The 19,763-nt window shown below is 50.7% G+C and overlaps 2 protein-coding genes across 4 annotated transcripts in view; one reads left to right on the top strand and one right to left on the bottom strand.

The window, feature by feature from the left end:
• LOC119445548 (uncharacterized) overlaps window positions 1-19,763 on the bottom strand; it is a 381,600-nt gene that overhangs the window by 21,425 nt on the left and 340,412 nt on the right. The window lies entirely within an intron of this gene.
• LOC119444519 (uncharacterized) lies at window positions 16,895-18,396 on the top strand. Its single transcript, XM_037708905.1, has 2 exons — window positions 16,895-17,222; window positions 17,333-18,396. Exons 1-2 carry the CDS (start codon window positions 16,895-16,897, stop codon window positions 18,394-18,396), a joined length of 1,392 nt encoding a protein of 463 aa, XP_037564833.1.

The following is a 19,763-nucleotide window of genomic DNA, read 5'->3' as shown; positions in this document are numbered from 1 at the left end:
TTGAGATGTTTTATCTGATGACTACAATATACTACAGGATTCATCAGCGTCATTTCATCCTTTGCGTATTCAAACCACATTACCCTATCCACTACGATGACCAGTGATACCGCTACAGTATGAGAATTAGGTTTGTGTGGCAAAGGATTATTGTGTTCATATCTAATCTGGCTTACTGATTTGTGGCATGATTGATCATATTTGAATTATCTGTTTAATCCCCACAGTGCGCGAGAAAGCTATACGTACATTTATTAAATATGGTTCGCAGGAAAAAAGCGATTAAACACTAAAATTGTTCAAGTACGTCCCTTAGAATATAAATTGGCAGAGCACATGTAATATGCGGGACGTAAGCAAGTCGTATTCAAAATTTCTTGAAAAATTCTTGGACGGCTCTAATAAAGCTTTTCCTGCTTGGCTTTGGCGTTGTGTGACGGTTCCATTTCACCGCAGTCAACCACCAGTTGTTGCGACTCGTGTCCGAGCGGTCATTACGAGTTCACGTGGCTGGTGATGTGCCACTTGCCGACCAATCAAGAGGCCCGGGGCGACGTCAGATAGATGCAACAAAGGGTTTATTTACAGTATTTACATTTGGAGAGTTTTCAATGTACGAGCAAGAATGAGCACATTCACAGCACTGAAGCTCCGCTTTTTAATCCCTTCCTTTCCCCCTTTCTCTCGTAGAAGAATTCACTGTTGTTCTCGTCTAATCACATCGCCGAAACGTTCGCAAAATCCCGCCCCTGACATTGCAGTGTTCCGCCGGATTACGTCTCCAAGGTTGCGCAACCGCCCCCACATACGGGCAACCGCTTGGCGACTTGAGAACCTCAACTTTCATCCGTTCCCACGGGAATTCTTGCCGTTGGCCCCTTGCAAGAATGATGGAGCTTTTCATGAAGTTCAGCTTGAAAGAGAGATGAGCCTTCGCGCTAAATAACGTATCCACGAAGGGTGGCGTTGTCGTCGTGTCAAGTGAGCTCTTTTGTTTGACTGTCACAGTCAATACCGTGACGGAAAAGAGATCGATGTCGTTTAACGACGCACGAGACCGATGACTCAAAACTGGTATCGCCCCATCAGCTCTGAGCTGTCGGAAAGCCAAAGATACGAAACATAATAGCATGTTCATTAGTCTCAGGTGACGCTGGTCAAGTCGCCAGCTCCCCGACCTTGCTAGGCACCGAAGGGCATGACTGGTATTTCATTGCCACTGGTCTGTCGGTGCAGCATTCTTCGTCGAAAACAGCCGCCGGGCACAACTGTACTAAATGCCAGTCGTAACACCCTCTAAATCAAAGAACATTTAACAGGAAGTACAAAAATCGGGCTTTACATGAAAAAGTTCGCAGTATGTACCAAAGTAGTCTAAGAACGCTGCTATCTACCACATTTTCGTTGACAGTCGGAGTCAGGCACACAGGAGCGCCGACTCTGATGTCTCCCAAACATTTGTTGCGGCCACGTAATGTCCCAGCACAAAAAAAATCAAACCGTGCTCTCTGCCTCCAGTCACCTCATCTCTTCTTCATCGCCTTTCAAATACACTCTCTTCCCTATATAATGAGGTCAAATGTGCGCCCCGTGTGGTGGTCAAGCCTCGAAACGAACATGTCGAGAACCATTTCAGCCATCAATATATTAAGTGGCAGGATGATACGCTTTTGCTGTGGTCTCTGATTGAAGAGATATGTCATTGCGGCGCACTTTTCGATTGTGACTGCAAGCAGTAGAGATACTATCTGCCTACTTCAAAGAGTTAAAAATGGTTGTGTGGCGGAAGTTCGACGTCGCAGTTCTCCGAGCGGAGATAAAGGCAATAACAGCGCGCTGTTTTCGTGGAGAAACAGTGGTATATTGGCTTGTGATTGTGGGAGCCTGCGAGCGCTAAGCTTATTGAAGTAGGAAACAAAATAAAATGCATTCTGCGTGGATGCCAGTCGCCTACTAAATTAGCGACCATCAATTCTATAAAATTGTATTTGTTTTTGCAAAGTCCCGGTATAAAGGAAAAGTTGGCTGATGTTCCCTAGACTCTGAGTTGTGTTCTCGCTATTTTTAGGGCAACGCTGCCACCAGTCACCGAATCACATGGTGTAGTGCGTAGAAAACATTCTTGTAGCTGGACACGTTAACCTGGTCACAGGACTTGTATCATCGAGAGCACGTCGGTGACGCGAACTACGACACAAGCCGAAACCTGCCATAAATTGAAGTTCAGAAACACCGACAAGATAATAATATACGTACGAGTAAGAGGAGCTCTATAACAGATTATTTCGGCGATATACTGAACGCCCACAAACGTGAGGCAGTTTAGTTTGTTTTTTCAACCAATTTAAAAATATATATAAGACCAGGAACAAACAAAACATACCAAGTACAAAATCATATTGCTTAACATCTGCAATCGTGACACTAGCGTGCACTTGCAGTAGTAAACTTTCCCGCATGTATAAGCAACCATATATCCGGCGAACGTGGGCAGGTCACAAGCGCAACTTGCTAGCGCGCGCACACACAGCGCCTCGCGGGAACATCGGATACACGAGCATAATTCTCGAACAAGCGAATTAATCAACAACCAGAAAGCCCATTTGTCTTTCCGCACGCCACTCCGCGCGTGGGCCCGTACGTGGGTGTGGTAGGAGGACGCCAGTTTAATGTTTGTGATCGGTGTGCGGGGCCGATATTCGCAATACGCGGGCTTTTCGGTGCTTGTGCTCGGCGTGTGGGGCCGAAAAGCGCGGGAATGAGCGTCGTTGGTGCGCGTGGTCGGTGCGCGTGCCGGGAGAGACCATCTGGAACGACGGGGCAGCCAGGCTGACAGAACGGGCAGTGCAGCGAGATGGAGCGGACCGAACGCCGGCCCACGTCCCGGCATCCCGGTCCTGTTCAACAAACCGGGCGCCGCCCCGGCTTCTACCATCGACGCGGATCCTGCGGAGCTGGGCCTCGTCCCCGCTCGCACGACCGCTGCCATGCTTCCAGGCTCGGGCTACGACCCAGAGCCCTGGTCCTGTTCTCCGAACCGGGCACCGCCCCGGCTTTCACCCTCTGCTGTGCTGGGCTTCGCCCCGGCTCTCATCCCACCGCTACGGTGCCGAGCTCGGGCTACGACCCAGAGCTAGCGCTCCTGAACCGGGCTACGTCCTGGTGCCACCCTGAACGTCAACCGCCGCCCGTATACCCACCGCCGTCAGAGCCAAGTCCGCCGAGCCGTTGCCACGAGGCCGGACTCCTCTGTAGAATTGTGAGTGCTCGAGCGTGACACTTATCCAGCTTATCTGTATAGTTCGTGTTCCCGTATTCGTCCCATGTGCCGTTCGTGTCATAAATACGTCTCTTTGTGTCTCTGGTTGCTTTCGTGTGCGTCTGGCTGACCTGCGCCCACAACATAATCATCACAGTGGGCCATTGCACGCGACGCAGCTGTGGGTGCTGTAGTAGCAAGTTTCCGCGCCATTTATGATTTGAGCCACAAAGCCGCTGGCTCGCTATCAGGCGAGTCGGCGCTCCCATTTATCGTATTCCGTGGACGAGACGCTACTGTGGTAAATGATTTTAAAAAGTATAGAAATAAAGTGAAAAAAAGTGAAAAGCTACAGAAACCGATTATTTTACTGAGCGCCTTGCGAAAATTCAAATCCACTGCGCTAACGTATGACATAAAGTTACTAATCTAACTAAAATGAAACAGGATAAAAGCTTCACTGAAATCAGTATGCTTAATCGCAGATAGTTTGCTCTTAATTTAGTGTGTGTGTTCAATAAGTACAAATCCAGTGCAAACGCTACGGATGAAATTGCTGAAAATATTTAGCGAAGTTTAAAAAAATGGCGTTTATTTCTCTCTTGAAAGAAAGATGGAACCGAAGCAAAAGACAGAATGGCCTGAGAGGGCATCAGCTCTATTGAATACAAATAATATACCCCATGGTTATGCCTAGATTTTTGGGAGGCGTTCGACTGCATACAGCCTGATATTCTCTTAAACAAGCGTATTGCAACGACATAGGCGGCGTTGCAGTAACTCTACGACATAGTTGTTATGTAATGGGTGAATGATGTTTATTGTTTGTGCAACGGGTGAACGATGTCTTTCTAACCGACTATTCTTCGGGGATCCATATTGAGGCGCTATTGGTATTTAATACATACTAAAACATTACTAATCTACCATGTACCATAGACATAATTGTGTGTTGACGATACGAAATTAATCTTTATAGCGTGGCTCTCATAGAAGCACAAACTATGGTAAACATTATGAAGGTGCCCATTCTGGCCGCAACGCAATAAACTTTCCGGAAACTTATCTAAATAAAATATATTATTTTCAGGCCCTTATTACTGTTTATTTTTGTACTTTTAGTAATAAATTCCGGAGACACAAAATACACCAACTGCTTCTATCGAGTGTCTTGGCGTTTGGTTCCGTCAACCTTTGTTGGAATGCACACATAGCAAAATTATCACTGCCTCTGCATTAAGAACAAAAATAATTGGCTGTCTCTATAAGGTGGCCAATCTGGTAGCCGTAACGTTAAGCTGCAGATATAATTTGCTCTTGTCTACCTAAGTCAACCTATTGTGTTTGTATATGGGAGACCACCAGTACTACTAATTACCAGAAAATTCTAATCCTTCAGAATAGGGCTTTGCGGTAATCTATGGCTACGGTGGCAGGCCACAAGCAGTTTTCAACACCACCGCTATTCAGCAGGTATGGCTTACTTAAGCTGATCCTTTCTACTATGTTCGCTTGCTGCAACATATTACAAACATTTATCTATACACTCTAAAGAGCACCGTTCTAAGAACAGATATTAATTTTGGCCAAAAATGCTACATATCCTAAAGCTCGTACTTATTGGTAAGCAAAAATTAAACTTTGAGTAATTGCAACTGTTATTGAGGTCTCTACACATACCCATTTTAGACGTGTCTTGGAACATGTTTAAAAAGAAAGCAAAGCAATAATTACGTGCCTGAAACTTATGTTTTTCAGAGTAGATAATAATGTTGGTTGTGCTAGCTTCCGCATGTTACACGTTAGCTGCTTCTATGTAACACTTGCAGTGCATGGTGATTTCTGTGGAGCGCTCACAATTAAAACGAAGGACGAATTGTGTCAAAGAGACAGGAACGTTTCGGGGGTTCGTCATGTGTTTTATGATATGTGGATTTCTTTATGTTTCTGCATAAAATTTCAGTTTCGAGTCAGCACCTGTCCTGCGTGTATTTGCTTCTTCGTCCTTCCTCCTAATGTGTGAGCTCTGCACAGAAATCACTATGAACGCTTACAAACTCGCTCAGTTTTATTCTATCTATGCTTGGAGTGCCTTTGCATTTATATGTTTTATCCTCTTAACCATGATAACTTCTTTCATGAGCTGTTATGCCGAAGTGTACGATAGAGCGAAGCTCCCCCCCCCCAAGCCTTTCAGCATTTAGCCCCGCTTCCTCCTTGTAACAAAGGAAAACGAAAACTTCAACACTAGCAGCGGTAATACGTAGCCGAAAGCTATTTTTTTATTTAGAGAGTACTGCATGCCATCAGGAGGCACTAGCGGGAGTGGATATAGATAGATCAATACAGATAGATCAATACAATTACACCAAGTACTATAACGACAACAAAAACAAAATAAGGTAAAAAGATTGATACAAACACAAACTAAAAGAGGGTGCCTTTACACACCTAGAAGCTCTACAATAAAGGACTCAATTGTAAGGTTAGGCTATTAAGGCTGTAATTCTTGCATAACATATTTGGCCAAGCTTGAGCAAAATCAAGGAACGATCCCTGTTGCAATACGAAGCCAGTTTTCGCTTTAATTGCGGTATGAATAGAATCGCGGGCAGAAATGAGATCAAAAAATCATACTCCTTCATTTCTGGCCCAGACACCAAGGACGAGAACACACCATTTGATCTTGCACCTGCGCAGTTCTGCTTATGAGCTAACTCCGACCTCAGTTAAAGGACAGCTACGGCGACTCAACAGCCCTTGATATCGAAGTAAGTGAAGATCTTCTGGGGCGTATTAGTGTACCATGTGGTTTGTTGTTATATGTTTTTCTATGTTTGTTATTCGAGAGGGAAGAGAGGCGTTCCACCTAAAGACATTGTCTTTCCTCAATGTTTAACCGCAGGTGAGTTACCTTAACTTCACCTGCGCCACATTACTCTGCTCTGGCACCATCCTACTCTTACCTAGAGCCCTTTACTCAATCTTTGCTTTACCTAACCTTCTTGTTTCGGCCTCTTTTTTCAGCACAACTTTCATGATCAACCCAGATGTTTAGACTGCACTAACCCTTGCGATCGCGCCATGTTGGTAGTTGTGTAAAGCCATACATCAGGTTCCGGTTTTAGGCTCACGCAGTTATAACAGGCGCATGTGGGTTTCATTTCGACATTTCTGAGCTAATTAAGCATTATTGTCGCTTCATACATAGCTGCACGCTTACTTTGTGCGTGCTTTTCTTTCTAAGCTTCATTCTGAAGCATTTTTATTGTCTTAAAAGCATTATAAGGGCTCAAACTGAATAATTTGATGAGACGAAAGTGACCAAATACCGGGACGTCACGAATTCCAAATCAATGTAAGGTCACCAAAGAAGACCTTGTCTCCAATAGAGCCGTCCAGCACACGAGACGTCATGCGAGTGCTCCGATGACGTGATGCGCGTGAACGAGCGCTACTCTCGCTGCACATGCGCACAACAAACCTGAAGTGCCGCCAGGCTGCGCCACAATGCACAGTTTTGGTTTCACGTACGCAGAAGTGCTACATGCGTAAAGCTCTTGCGGGATCGAAATGCTAATGCGCCTTCGAGTCTCACGTACGCACGAGAAATCTCACCCCACGAACATGACGGGCTCTGCGACCTACCAGACAGAGAACGCAGCACAAGCTGGCACGGATGCATAGCTCGCCAGGTGCAAGAATCGCGCGTTGGCTCCAAATTCAGTTTGTCTTGAACGAACTTGGCTGCAGTAGCGTTCATGTCTGCCCACCGATGGCACCAGTAGGCATGCGGAATCATCGATTTAAACATTTTGAGGCCTCCATCCGCGGACTGTTGCGTACGCGAAACTATAAGTGCTCCATACATGCGGCGCGTAGCACACGTACAACTGTCACGTTTGCGTGCGCATAGTTTCTGTGTACGTGAAACTAAAACTGATTGTCTAATACTGAAGGGCATGCGTTCCCGTGTTCACGTGCGCTCAAAAAGCTGAAGATAGTACGGTACGGTACAATACGTTTAAACCAGGTAGACTACGTGACACAGCGATATGTCTCTGGCGTGTGCAATTTTGTGGCTCGACGTGTTTTACTGGCACCGGTCGGGAAATGTCCACCCACCGAGGCTGCGCGAGTGCGAGCCGCCTGCTAAAATATATACAAGAGGCGTGGGTTATTGCCACACCTTCTGGGACCTGACTTTATAACTGCATTCGAGATATCGTGGGGGCAATGTTGTTTAGCGAAAGATAATGAAAAATGTCACTGCCGCGAAGACGGCGGTTGTCTTATTGCAGCAATGGAGACACGATATCGTGATTTGATGATCCTGAGTCAGAACACGAAGCTGATATGAAAAGCCCGGCAATTATGTTTAACTTGATTTTCAATTTGCATAGCCTTTATCTACAGCTAAAATATATCAGGGCATTCACTCTGCAGTGCTTTTATTGCAATAAAGTTAATTTTGAAATCGCTCAATACCTAGCGGCTAACCTGTTCTCGCGGTGAATTGGCTCTTGAGTGCCTGTGCACACATCTTCAAAGACAAGAAGGGAAACCGTGGCGCGCGTTTTTTTTTTTAGGGGCGAAGCTCCTTATAGCGGCACCCGTTCCGTCCCCGTCGTCATAGTAGTAGTGTGTAACCAGTCTGAGAAAAATGAGAAAAAAATTCCGAAGTTGTGTCCGTAGCGCGGAATCGAACCAGGGACCCCTCGCTTCCGAGCGCGCGGCGTTAGCCCACTACACCACGAAGCGGACATGGACACACGCACCACGATGGCAATAAATACCCAACATTAACGAAAGGCAGCGTTTCTAGCGCGTTTCTAACGCGTTTGTGCTAGCGCGTTACGGCCCGTGTAAGAAGCTGGTGTAAGACGCTGTGGCCTCTCCGCCTTACCTTCAACGCGTTTCGAACGCGCTGCCCAAAGCGGTGGCAAGTCAAGTTCAAGTCGAGGAGCGTTTATGAATACGGGGGGTATACTCTCTCAGCAGTCATGTGATGGCGTCGGCAAACGTGGTGCACGTTCCGGCATGTGTAAATGGCTGCGTAAGACGCTGTGGCCGCTCCCCCTTACTAGAGAGTACTGCACGTTTCTAACGCGTTTGGGCTAGCGTCCCCTTAAGCGGGAGATCCGATGATTCCCTCCGGAGCTTCGCCCACTCATCATCATTCACCCCGTGGATATGCTGTGATTTTTTTCGTAGTCACGAAGATGTCAATCCAACAGATAAAGAAGCCAATGAAAGCATAGGGAACGATATGTGTAGTATTTACCTGAAGTGTAGTAATAATAAACTAAATGAAAATGAAAGTGGCAAAAAAAATGTCGCAGTTCCACCCGAAAGGCGAAGCATCATTTGCAATAGCAAATTAGAACAGAGTAAGGATAGTAGTTTTATCAGCTGTATAAACTTGGACATGCGGCAACACCAGCAACGCGCAGAACATTGGTCGACGCCGTCGGCGTCTTGCACGCGTTCGCACCGAAGGCGCGCTGCGTTGGTGACTGATGCCGGTGTCTCTGGGGGCGGCTCGGATGTTTTCGCCAAGATCAGAACGGGACACTCGTCGAGCAGCATCGGAACTCTTTACCAACTTCTCGCCTTACAACGTTTTTTAAATATAAATACGCATTTGTTGCCGCAGCTAAACGTCGCCTCCCCTGCCTCCCTCCCTCCCGTCCACCACGGCCTTTCGCGCGATGGAAGAAGTCGCGTTTGCTCTCCGCCATGCTTTAGCTCCACGTGAAAGCGCGCGTCCCTCGCGCACATACAGCATACGGCGCGCGGCGACGATTTCATCGCCGTTGGACTCTATACGGAACATCATGACGACGACGCCGGCGACGACGATGACGCCGACGGCAGAAATCCGCTTGGAGTGTCCATATAATTGAAATCGCAACAAAATGTGGACAGCTTGCTGTAGTTGTGCAAGGCTGGAGCAAACAGCGGAGCTGGTGATCGACCTAGCTTCTTCAAGGTTTTATTAGGCTCAGCTAAGTTTTTCTAGGAAATACTACGTGCTGCTAGGCACGGTATTCCTAATCGGCTAACCGCCGACGCGCAGATTCTCGCTTGGCCGCGCGACGCGCTTCAAGATAAAAAAATTAAATTATGGGGTTTTACGTGCCAAAACCACGATCTGGAGGCACGCCGTAGTGGGGGACTCCGGAAATTTCGACCACCTGAGGTTCTTTAACGTGCACCTAAATCTAAGTACACGGGTGTTTTCTCATTTCGCCCCCATCGAAATGCAGCCGCCGTGGCCGGCATTTGATCCCGCCACCACGTGCTCAGCAGCCCGACACCATAGCCACTGAACAACCACGGCGGGCACGCTTCAAGATAAGCGGCTTCTTCGGGTGTCCGGATCTTCTTTGGTCGTCTGATGTCAAGGGTACATGTACTCGCCACAGAGTCAACGAGAGTTTGGCCGCCATCGCAATACCGCCGAATAAGTGTACGCCGTTCAAGAAATAAGTGGCGAAGTTTTAGCGCAGTGTCAATCGCAAGTTAAGCGAGCCACGAAGTTGAACTTCAGGTAAGGTTTGCACGCTGCTAGATTCGGGCGCACAAACGCGAGGAAATGCTTTCTATAAATGAATTCACAGCAGCGATAAGCTGACATCATGTATACGGAACTGCTCGAGCGCACGATCGTACGCGCCGCGACGGCAGCGCTTCTTCAGCATGCCGCGAAACGGCGGGCCCTCCTGCAACATTTGTTGACTGCATGCCGCTAAACAAGTAGTCATGCCTGCGCTCTAGTAACGGCCACCTGCCCCTTTAGCAACTGATAAATAACTTATGCAGTGCACAAGGTAAATTCATCTGGTAGCGAAGCTTCCATAGAAGCCCATACGATGACATGCTTATCGATGCTTATCGGCATACGATGCTTATCGGCGGTTCATGGGGCTTAGCGCCATCTGTGTGAGGAGGGAACACTTCAGGCGGAAGAAAAAATAATTTGACGTCATGTTTGTCAAAAACAGAAGTGACGTCATTTTGTTCTCATAGGCGCGAAATTTGTTTCGGAGGCCTGCCATTAGAGCTGTATATTCAAATGCCCCGCCATTCGACTTCATGGGCGTTCCGAGTTTTGAGCGCGAAAAGCGATGCCGGAAAACATCAGCCGTACGGGCGTCGAAATCACATCGCTGCACAGAACATATTTTATTGCGATAGCAATTATATGGACACTCAAAAGCAGATTTCTGCCGTCGCCGTCGCCGTGAGGTTCCGTATGACGTCATTTGGAGAAGAAACCGTCGCCGCGCGCCGAACGCTGCATGTGCGAGTGAAAGGGCGCGAGGGGCGCGTCTTTCACGCGGAGTGAACGCACGGCGGAGAACAAACGCGCGTTCTGCGCCGTGCTCGCTTAAGGGCTGCAGAAGTAGGCGTCTCTGTTCTCCTTCACAATCACCATGTATGTAGAGCAAACGCGCCTTCTTCCGACGAGCGAGAGGCCGTGGGGGAGGGGGAGGGAAGGGAGGCGACGTTTAGCTGCGGCACGCAGTGCCTATTTATATCAGAGGCTCCGGCAACAGTCACCAACGCCGCACGCATTTTGAGCGAACGCGGGCAAAACGCCGATGGCGTCGACACCAGTTCTGCGTGTTGCCGATGCTGCTGCATGTCCAAGTTTATACAGCTGATAAAGCTAATATCATTACTCCGTATAGCTCTCTACAAGTTTGCTATCGCAATTGATGCTTCGCCTTACAGGTGAAACTGCGACAACTTTTTAATTGGAGATCGACGAACGCTTTGGGCGATTGCGTAGAGTGCTCGTCCTTTCATCGGACGCCAAGCCCGTCGGCCAGCTCTGTTGCACGAAAACAACTAAAGTAAACAAGTATCTAACGGTCGCAACTCACTACTTTTGGCTGCACAGGTGAAGAAACAATAAAACTACCCGCGTCACCCAATTCAGACAAACGTCGACATGCAAAACAACGCAACATGTGAGAGGGACGTATTCTAACAGGTGAACTTTACGAGCGCGCCTTTCCACGCACTCCAAGAGTTGCATGGCATTGCAAGTGATAGCGGCGTCAACGCCCGCCGCTATCGATGGGCGCTCTCTCGGTGAGCCCTGAAAAAAGGTATTTATTGATAATGATCAAGTAAAATACAGTTGTATCTTTTCTCGCCATGCGTATATAAAATGAATTAGGAATTTTATTTCCGTTGAATGAATCTAACTGCGTCTCGCTTTAATTTAAAAACGCTTTTCTCTTTCCCAGTGTTTATTCCCTCCAAACATAGTCGCCTTCAATCGCTGCTCCCATAACCACCCTTGGTGATGTCGGTGACAATTGGTTCTGAACCGCTTTTCGCCCGAAGCTTCGCGACCTATGTGGATCGACCTTGCAGTGCACATGAGCTCGCAGTAACGTACTACGTGCGAATAGCGCTGCAGCGCGAGCTCGTGCGCTGCTCGCTTAATGTAGCTTTTAATGACAGCTAGCGCTCGAACATCGATGTGCTGTAATCAATCCTGCCTTGCTGCGCTGCCTCAAAGTGCTGGCTTGAGGTCAAGGATGAGCACACTTAACTCTCAAACCTATGCTGCTCACAGTGGGGCAATGAAGTATCCAGCGCGCCCGACGCTCCGTTTCGTGAAGCCTTGAAATAAAACGGTATAATCTGATGTTGAGGTTCAGGCATTCTTGCTCGTGTGCTCGTGGCAGCCCACGACGCAGCAGTAAAGATGGTGACGCTTTTTCGCGGCTGAGCTAGGTCTCTCCGGATCGGCGTCGCCGATTCGTTCTGCTTCCAGCATTACATCCGACGGCACACGGAGAGTCCGTTTTCCTTAAACTGGGCTGCGGCCAGCTCGCAGCGTGGTCTCTGAGAAGTGACGAGCCTTTTCGCACTCACAACTGGGCCGAAAAAAAGTGTGAATCGGCATAAAACTCGGGCTAGAAACGTGTTTCGCCACAGCTCAATACTACCCAAGCTGGTACTACCCAGATATAACTTCTCTCGCCGCCACCAGGCGCCCTTACTATACCTCAAACCCCAGCGCAAGACGCCCATAGCTTGGCAGCACGATTGCCGATCCGAGCCGGAGTGGCCGCGTTCGAGAGAGCTCACTCAGCCGTATTAGGTATATTGCATCAAACTCAAAGGAATGCTCATGGGGAGTAATAACTCATGCAAGTGTGCAATTTGCTGAAAAAATTTAGCATTGCTCGGCCATGGCCTCTCTGCGTTCGACACTTAGGGAGCAAAAATGGCGTTAAGGGACTCAGGCGGCAACACAAAGGGATATTTCTACGACACTATCTTTCGTTTTTCGGGTATTGGGACATTTTATATGGAGGTTCATTTTTCAGGGCTCAGACGAAATCCCGCGAAATATTTCAGAAATGACGTCACTACGCGCGCGCGTGTTTCGAATGCAGAGCCCTCGAGCTCTCAATCACGTTTGGAAAGAACGAAGCTTGCATGGCCGTTACAAAAGGAAAAAAAAATTGGCCGCCATCCGGCACAACGAACGTGAATGTACAGCGAAGCCGTATCAAACATCACACATGGTCGAATATTGTATTCCCGCTGTTCTTCTGGTGTATTTAATTTTCGTGGTCTACCCATGGCAGTCTTAGAATGAACTGAATGAGTTGCTAGACGGGTTTTCCTTATATATATATGAAAGATTCGTGACGTCATGAAGTATACATATATATTATGCTGTATGCCTGATTGCAAAGCAAGATATGCCGTTTGCCTTGAATTGTTAACCTGGCGTTTTGTGTTTATGGCCCGAAATTTTCCAAACAACGAGCGGTTCACAGCTTCGCTGTAAAAATACGTGGCTCTGCTACCGCAAACACCAGAGACCAGCGGAGCTTGGGAGAGCCTAGTAAAGTAGTGGCAAAGCACACACTTAGTTTCCTGGCACTCAGGATTTCTTCGCGATGTTCTGCGTAGTATTGCGACGAATTGAATCGGCCACGTTCACAAGCCTCCGGATCTTCATTTCTTTGCCTACGCGAACTCTCTGCTTCCGTCAATCTAAATTCGGGATGTTCTCTTCCGAGACGCTTGGTTTCAGCTTCCCTAGCTGTCGCTTCAGTCTTTCGGAAGAAACTATACTCACGGACAACTTTCTGTGGCAATGAAGGGAAAGCTAAGGGCGCGTGGCTGCTGCATATGTGTTACCGCGCCAAGTAGGCCGGCAGCGTTTGAGAGTGCTTTTCGTTGCTCGGAACAGACGCTGAATCGGTGCAGCTTCCACGTGCGACAGTTTTGCGTTTGCTCAGACGCGGAAGGTAAAAGCCGCAAGATAAGCAAAGTAACGTGCAAGCCGAAGCGTTCCATCGCCGATGACTAGCGCCATTCAGCCCAGCCAAGCGGCCGACAATGCAACTACGGCCGTCACATTCGCTCCCATTGCAGCGCGCCCGACGCGGCAGGCCGCACCTGTTTTATTACGATAGCAATTATATGGACACTTCAACCGGATTTCTGCCGTCGGCGGCGTCGTCGCCATCGCCGTCGCCGTCAGGTTCCCTATAGATAAAATCTTCGCCGCGCGCCGTATGCCCGAGCGGAAGCGTGCGGGGACGCGCGCTATCACGGAGAGCGAACGCACTCAATCTCCCACGCGCAAGCAAGGAAGCGGGAAGCCAGCGCCGGAGGGAGCTGGGGGGGGGGGGGGGGGCGCACTTCACTGCCAGCAACCGCGCTCGTCGCTCGCTCGCACCGTCGCTTATCTCCACACGGCTCTGACCTTTATGCGCCGTGCATTCGCCGCTCAGTTTCCGTTGAAACGATAGACCGCACGTACCTTCGCCCGCCGCTTGCTGCCAGCGTTTTGACAGTCGTTGTGTGCAGTCATTCAGTGTGATCTATTCATGTTTGTTTGTGCGCGCTCACACCACGCTTGTTCATTCAGTTAGTAATAGTCGGGCCACATTTTCCAACGCACGCTACACATGCAATGCTGCCCGGGAAGCGCTGCCCACGGGAAGTCCGCGGGAAGCGCTTCTCATGAACACTACCGTTTCACAGGCGCCTTCTCGTGGTCATCGAGGGAGGCGCTGCGGTCGCCGAGGTGAGCGGACGCGTCTCGCATCGGCTCCGTCGATTATGATTGATAGTGCCGGTTATTCACCCAATATCGAAGAACCAACACTACCAGAGGTGCAGCAAGTTGCAAGGAACTCGCCACACCAAATTTGGTGAGAAATTTCGAAATTTTCGCCGTTTTTTGGGACCGGAAAGTTCTGAAGCGGAGCTCCAGAGCTAAGCCTAATCAGGCCTAGCTGGACTTCTGGCCGGCGCGCCACGTAGCCCGCCGCCGTCCGCCCGCCGCCGCTGCTCCGCTGACTCCCTGCGCCGCCCGCCGCCGCGTCGGCGCAGCCGCTACCGGCGATATGGCCTCGGCGATGGAAACGGAGTTCGAGCCCGACGTTTGTCAAGAACAAGAAGCGCAAGATCTACAACCACGGCTCGTCCACATCGACGGGCGCACAGCGATAGCAGTCCAAGGCGAAATTCTACCGGACGACGACATCGCGGGTTGGGAGACCGGCGCGCGACAGCCACGTCAGCACAAGCCAACATCGCACGCCTGCTTCAACGGTGAGTCTACCCCCGCCGGCAAGAAGCATGAATCGCGCTACACTCAAGCACAGTTCGGCAAGAAGGTTACCGCAAATTTAACACGCATGGCGCGCATCCCAACGAACATCCCGAGAGAAGAGTGCGAAATTATCATCAGACCTAGAGGAGGCCTAAACATGGGGCGCACCGAAGCCCCAACCCTAACGGCAGCCATTTGGACGGCCGCGGGTATCACCAAAGCGGAAGCAATGCAGGACACAGTGTGTGCCAATGTGGCGCAAAATATTATCGTTCTGAGTACCCCGGACGAGCAGAGAGCGAGGCGCTACGCCACGATACGTTCACTAATCATCGGGGAACAAGCCCACGAAACCTACGCCTACTTCGCGGCCCCGCACGATACTTCGAAAGGAGTCATCCACGGGATACCGAAGACGGAAACTACCGCAGACTTCAGAGAAAACATTATACATCCAGGGAACCCCAAAGCCATCGAGGCACACCGCATTGGAGAAACGACAGCGGTATTGGCCCTGTTTCAGGGACAGAAAGTACCTTCTACCGTAAAGTACGGCGTAACTATCGTCAGATGCAGCCTCTATTGTCAACACCACCAAGTATGCCGGACGTGCGGCAAAATCGGCCACCGGCAAAACACGAAGGTTTGCTTCGCCTGCGGTAAGCCTAACCCAAGAGACACGCACGCCGAAGAATGCAAGCCACGTTGCGAGCTTTGTAACGGCCCCCACCCCACCGGGGCGCCAGGCTGCAGCAACCGTTTCAAGTTGCCATATCTGGTAAAAAAGCGAAGATGAGAGAACGCACGACACACGTCATCGACACACGTCAGCATAGCTGTGAACGACAACCCCGCAGAATTCCCGCCCCTGAAAGCCGACCGTCCACGGGAGGAGCGCAAGCGCAGCGCGAGTCGCAGCTGCTTACGCGGCGTGCAAGGCGGCGACTCCGGCCGCGCCACGTCGCACGGGCAGGAAAGCAGGAGCAGGAGCAAACGGTGCACCGCTCAGTCCGCGCGCCGCGAGTCTCGCTCTCGAGAACGCGCCACGTGGTCCGAAAAGGTAGCTAACCACCACAGAAGCAAAAGCCGAACACCGCAAATCGAAGACACGATGCGAGCTCTACAGCAAGACAACGCAAACCTACGAGCCGAGAACCGAAACCTCAAGGCCCAGGTCAGGGAACTGAAACAAGGACAAGCAGAAATGCTACGACTACTGCGTGCAGGACAACAGCCCGCAGGAATCACAAGAATGGACATCGCACAGGCAGCGCAGAGATCACTCACCCCTACGCCGCCACCACAACAGGTACCCGATCAACGATCAGCTACACCACTAATAGCAGAGAGGACCCCCACAACGGAACCTCCATCAACGGCCCCACAACACGAGACGGTAGAAGACATGGAAGAGCATACGGCGGAAATATCCCGCCCCTCTTTCAAAGAACACAGAGCAATGAACAGGGAACGTGAGAGCACCAATGTACGCCTGAACAGACATGAAAAACGTATCGAACTACTAGAGAAGCGCGTAACCGCACTCGAGCTCCGGGTAACCACGGGCTTCGCGGAGACGAAGGCACTACTGAACCAAATTCTTAACAAGAATAACACCACCAATGAAGAGAACAAAACCTGCAGCATGACACCCATCCCACAAACATGGACCGAAACCCCACAGCCCGCACAAGACTAAGAATCTGGCACTGGAACGCCAACGGGTTCCGGTGTCGGAAGGCGGTACTGCAGCAGCACGTGGCAAGCGTCGGGCAACCACCGGACGTTATAATGATACAAGAAACCCACATGGAAGACACACCGACTCTGCCGGGGTACCGAGCCTACTCGAGCCCACCCAGCGCGCGAGAGCACGGCAAGGGAGCCGCACAGGGGGTGTGCACTTTCTTGCGAAAGGGACTCACCTCTATACACCACGAGAACTTCCTGGGACGCAGCTCCATCGAGCACTGCGTCACCGAAATCGGGCTGGTTGAAGAAAGCAAGAACCCATATTATTGGCGAATATGTACAGCAATCCCACACACGGGCAGCAGAAATTCAAGGCACTACTACACAAGACTACAAAGACAAGCCCCAATGGCACGGTGGTGGTGTGCGGCGACTTCAACGCGCCACACAAAGAGCTGGGATACAACCGCACCTCGGCCAAAGGACGAGACCTGCTGGAAGAAGCCTCAAACGCCGGCTTTGTGCTTTACACAGACCCGGGCAACCCTACAAGAATTGGAACGTCGACTACGAGGGACACAAACCCGGACCTCACTTTCGCTCGACTCTCCGGCAAAGCAAGAGGAACGGCGACCTGGCGCAACACTGGCCACAACCTGGGCAGTGACCACTACATTATAGAACTGAACATACCCACAACGGTACACAACGACCAAAAAAATTCAAGCACAAGCTCACAGACTGAACGCGTTTCCGCGCAACGCTCGATGAAGCCGACAACGAGATCGAAGACATCGAGAAGTGGAGGGAACGCGTAACCAAAGCAGCCGACTCGGTTACCGCCGAGCTGGACGTAGAAGAGGAAGTACCGCAAATCGACAGCAAGCTGGCTCACATGATCGAGGCTCGCCAATCCCTGCAAAGAAGATGGAAAAAGCAACGGCACAATCGACGGCTACGGAAACGAGTCGCCGAGCTGGGTCGCGCCATTGAAAAATACAGCAGAGAACTATGCACGCAGCAATGGCACGCAACGTGCAGCGCTGCGGACGGACAACTACATAAAGGACAGACTTGGAAGCTGTTGCGACACCTCCTGGACGATAAATCCACGAAAGGCCACCAGCAGCACAGGCTTGCCCAAACGATCTACACTGCCGTCAAGACACTAGGCGAAGAGGAAGCCAGCAAGCGCATCAATGCCAAGTACCTCCCCACGGCGGCCACCGAGATCCACCCCGACCACAATGGACCGCACAACCCAGAACTGGATCGAGAGATCGAAGAATGGGAAGTCCGAGCTGTACTACAAGAGCTCAACTGCAAGTCGGCGGCAGGACCAGACCGGCTTCACAACCGGGCGCTGCGTAACCTCAACGATGGGGCGATCGCAGCACTCACAAGATACTTCAACCAATGCTGGAGAGAAGGCAAACTACCGAAACAATGGAAGACGGCTCGCACGGTCCTCATACCGAAGACCGGCAAGCCACCCAACATTGAAAATCTACGGCCCATCTCCCTGACGTCCTGTGTCGGAAAAGTGATGGAACACATCATGCGTAACAGGTGGAACCGCTACCTCGAAGACAAGGGCCTCTACCCGGACGAAATGATCGGCTTTCGAGAGAAGCTCAGTACCCAAGACGCCATGATACAACTCCAGCATGAAATCCTGGAGGTATCAGCTCCCACTCACGACACTAGAGCAGTTCTCGGCCTAGACCTGCAGAGTGCTTTCGACAAGGTACGCCACTCGGCAATCCTGTCGCAGGCCTCGCGGCTAGGACTTGGACGAAGATCCTACAACTACATAAGGGACTTTCTGTCCAACTGAACGGTAAAGATACAAGCGAGTAACCTACAACTAGAAGAAAAGACCCTCGGAAGCACCGCAGGGCTCCGTGATATCGCCGCTGCTCTTCAACCTGGTCATGATCGGAGTTGCGGAGTGACTAAACGCGCGAGTCCCGCACGTCCGTTACACGATCTACGCGGACGACATCACGCTATGGGTTGCCGGCGGCAGCGACGGGTACATCGAAGAAACGCTACAAGAAGCAGTGAACACAATAGAAGATCAGCTGGATGGCACCTGTCTCCGATGCTCGCCACAAAAGTCCGAACTCCTGATCGTCCCACCACGAGGGCGATATAGGAAGAAAGCCACTGAAGACTCGGAGAAGATCGTGCTCCGAACCAGAGACGGCATCGTCATTCCGAAAGTCTCTAAGCTCCGTGTCCTAGGCATGGTGCTCGAAGCCAGTAGGAGCAACGGCGTCACAGTCGACAAGATCATCACTAAGATGGGTATCGCCACGCGACTCATCAAGCGAGTTGCGACCCGGCACAGAGGGATGAAGGAGGCCAGCCTACTACGTCTGGTGCAGTCCTTCGCCATCAGCCACGCTGCCCACGTAGGCGCGTTCCACTACTGGAAAGTACAGGAGCGCGACCGGATAAATGCGGCCATCAGAAGGACATACAAGGCTGCGCTAGGCTTATTCGACTGCACGAGCACAGCCAAGCTGCTCGAGCTGGTGGTGCACAACACCCTCGAAGAAATCGCAGAAGCGCAAAGAACATCTCAGCGCGAGAGACTCCAAACCACACGAACGGGACGAAGCATCCTGGCCAGACTAGGCCAAGGCACGAACACTACTGACAACGAAGCGAAGAGACATCACGCCCTCCCGAAAAGGGCCCTCCGCCGACTGGTGGTGGCGCCCCTACCAAAGAACATGCACCCGGAGCACAGCCAAGGCCGACGAGACGCACGAGCCAAGGCCCTCACTGAAGCACATGCCAACGATAACGGTGCCTTATACGTGGACGCTGCTAAATACAAAGACAAAGAAGACACATACGTGGCCGTAGCAATACGCGCCACAACGGGCGAAATCTACAGTGCTTGCAGCGTCCGTGCGAAGCAAGCGCATCAGGCGGAAGAAGCCGCCATTGGGCTGGCCCTCGCCGACAACAAGTGTACAACGATCCTGAGCGACTCGCGCACAGCGGTTCGGAACTACGGCAGAAATAATGTGTGTGCCAGTGCGGTGCGCGTTGTGAAGTGCAGTGACAGACAGTGCACCGACGGACTGCGGACTCGTCTCTGATGGTTCCTGGCGCATCAAGGCTGCTACTTCGGGAGCACCTCCCCAAACCGCAATGAGACGGCGAACGCCGCTGCGCGAGGTCTTACTC

Source organism: Dermacentor silvarum, chromosome 3, assembly GCF_013339745.2.
Source record: "Dermacentor silvarum isolate Dsil-2018 chromosome 3, BIME_Dsil_1.4, whole genome shotgun sequence".
Classification (NCBI taxonomy): domain Eukaryota; kingdom Metazoa; phylum Arthropoda; class Arachnida; order Ixodida; family Ixodidae; genus Dermacentor; species Dermacentor silvarum.
The sequence above is the reverse complement of the archived record's forward strand: the minus strand, read 5'-3'. Positions and strand labels throughout refer to the sequence as shown.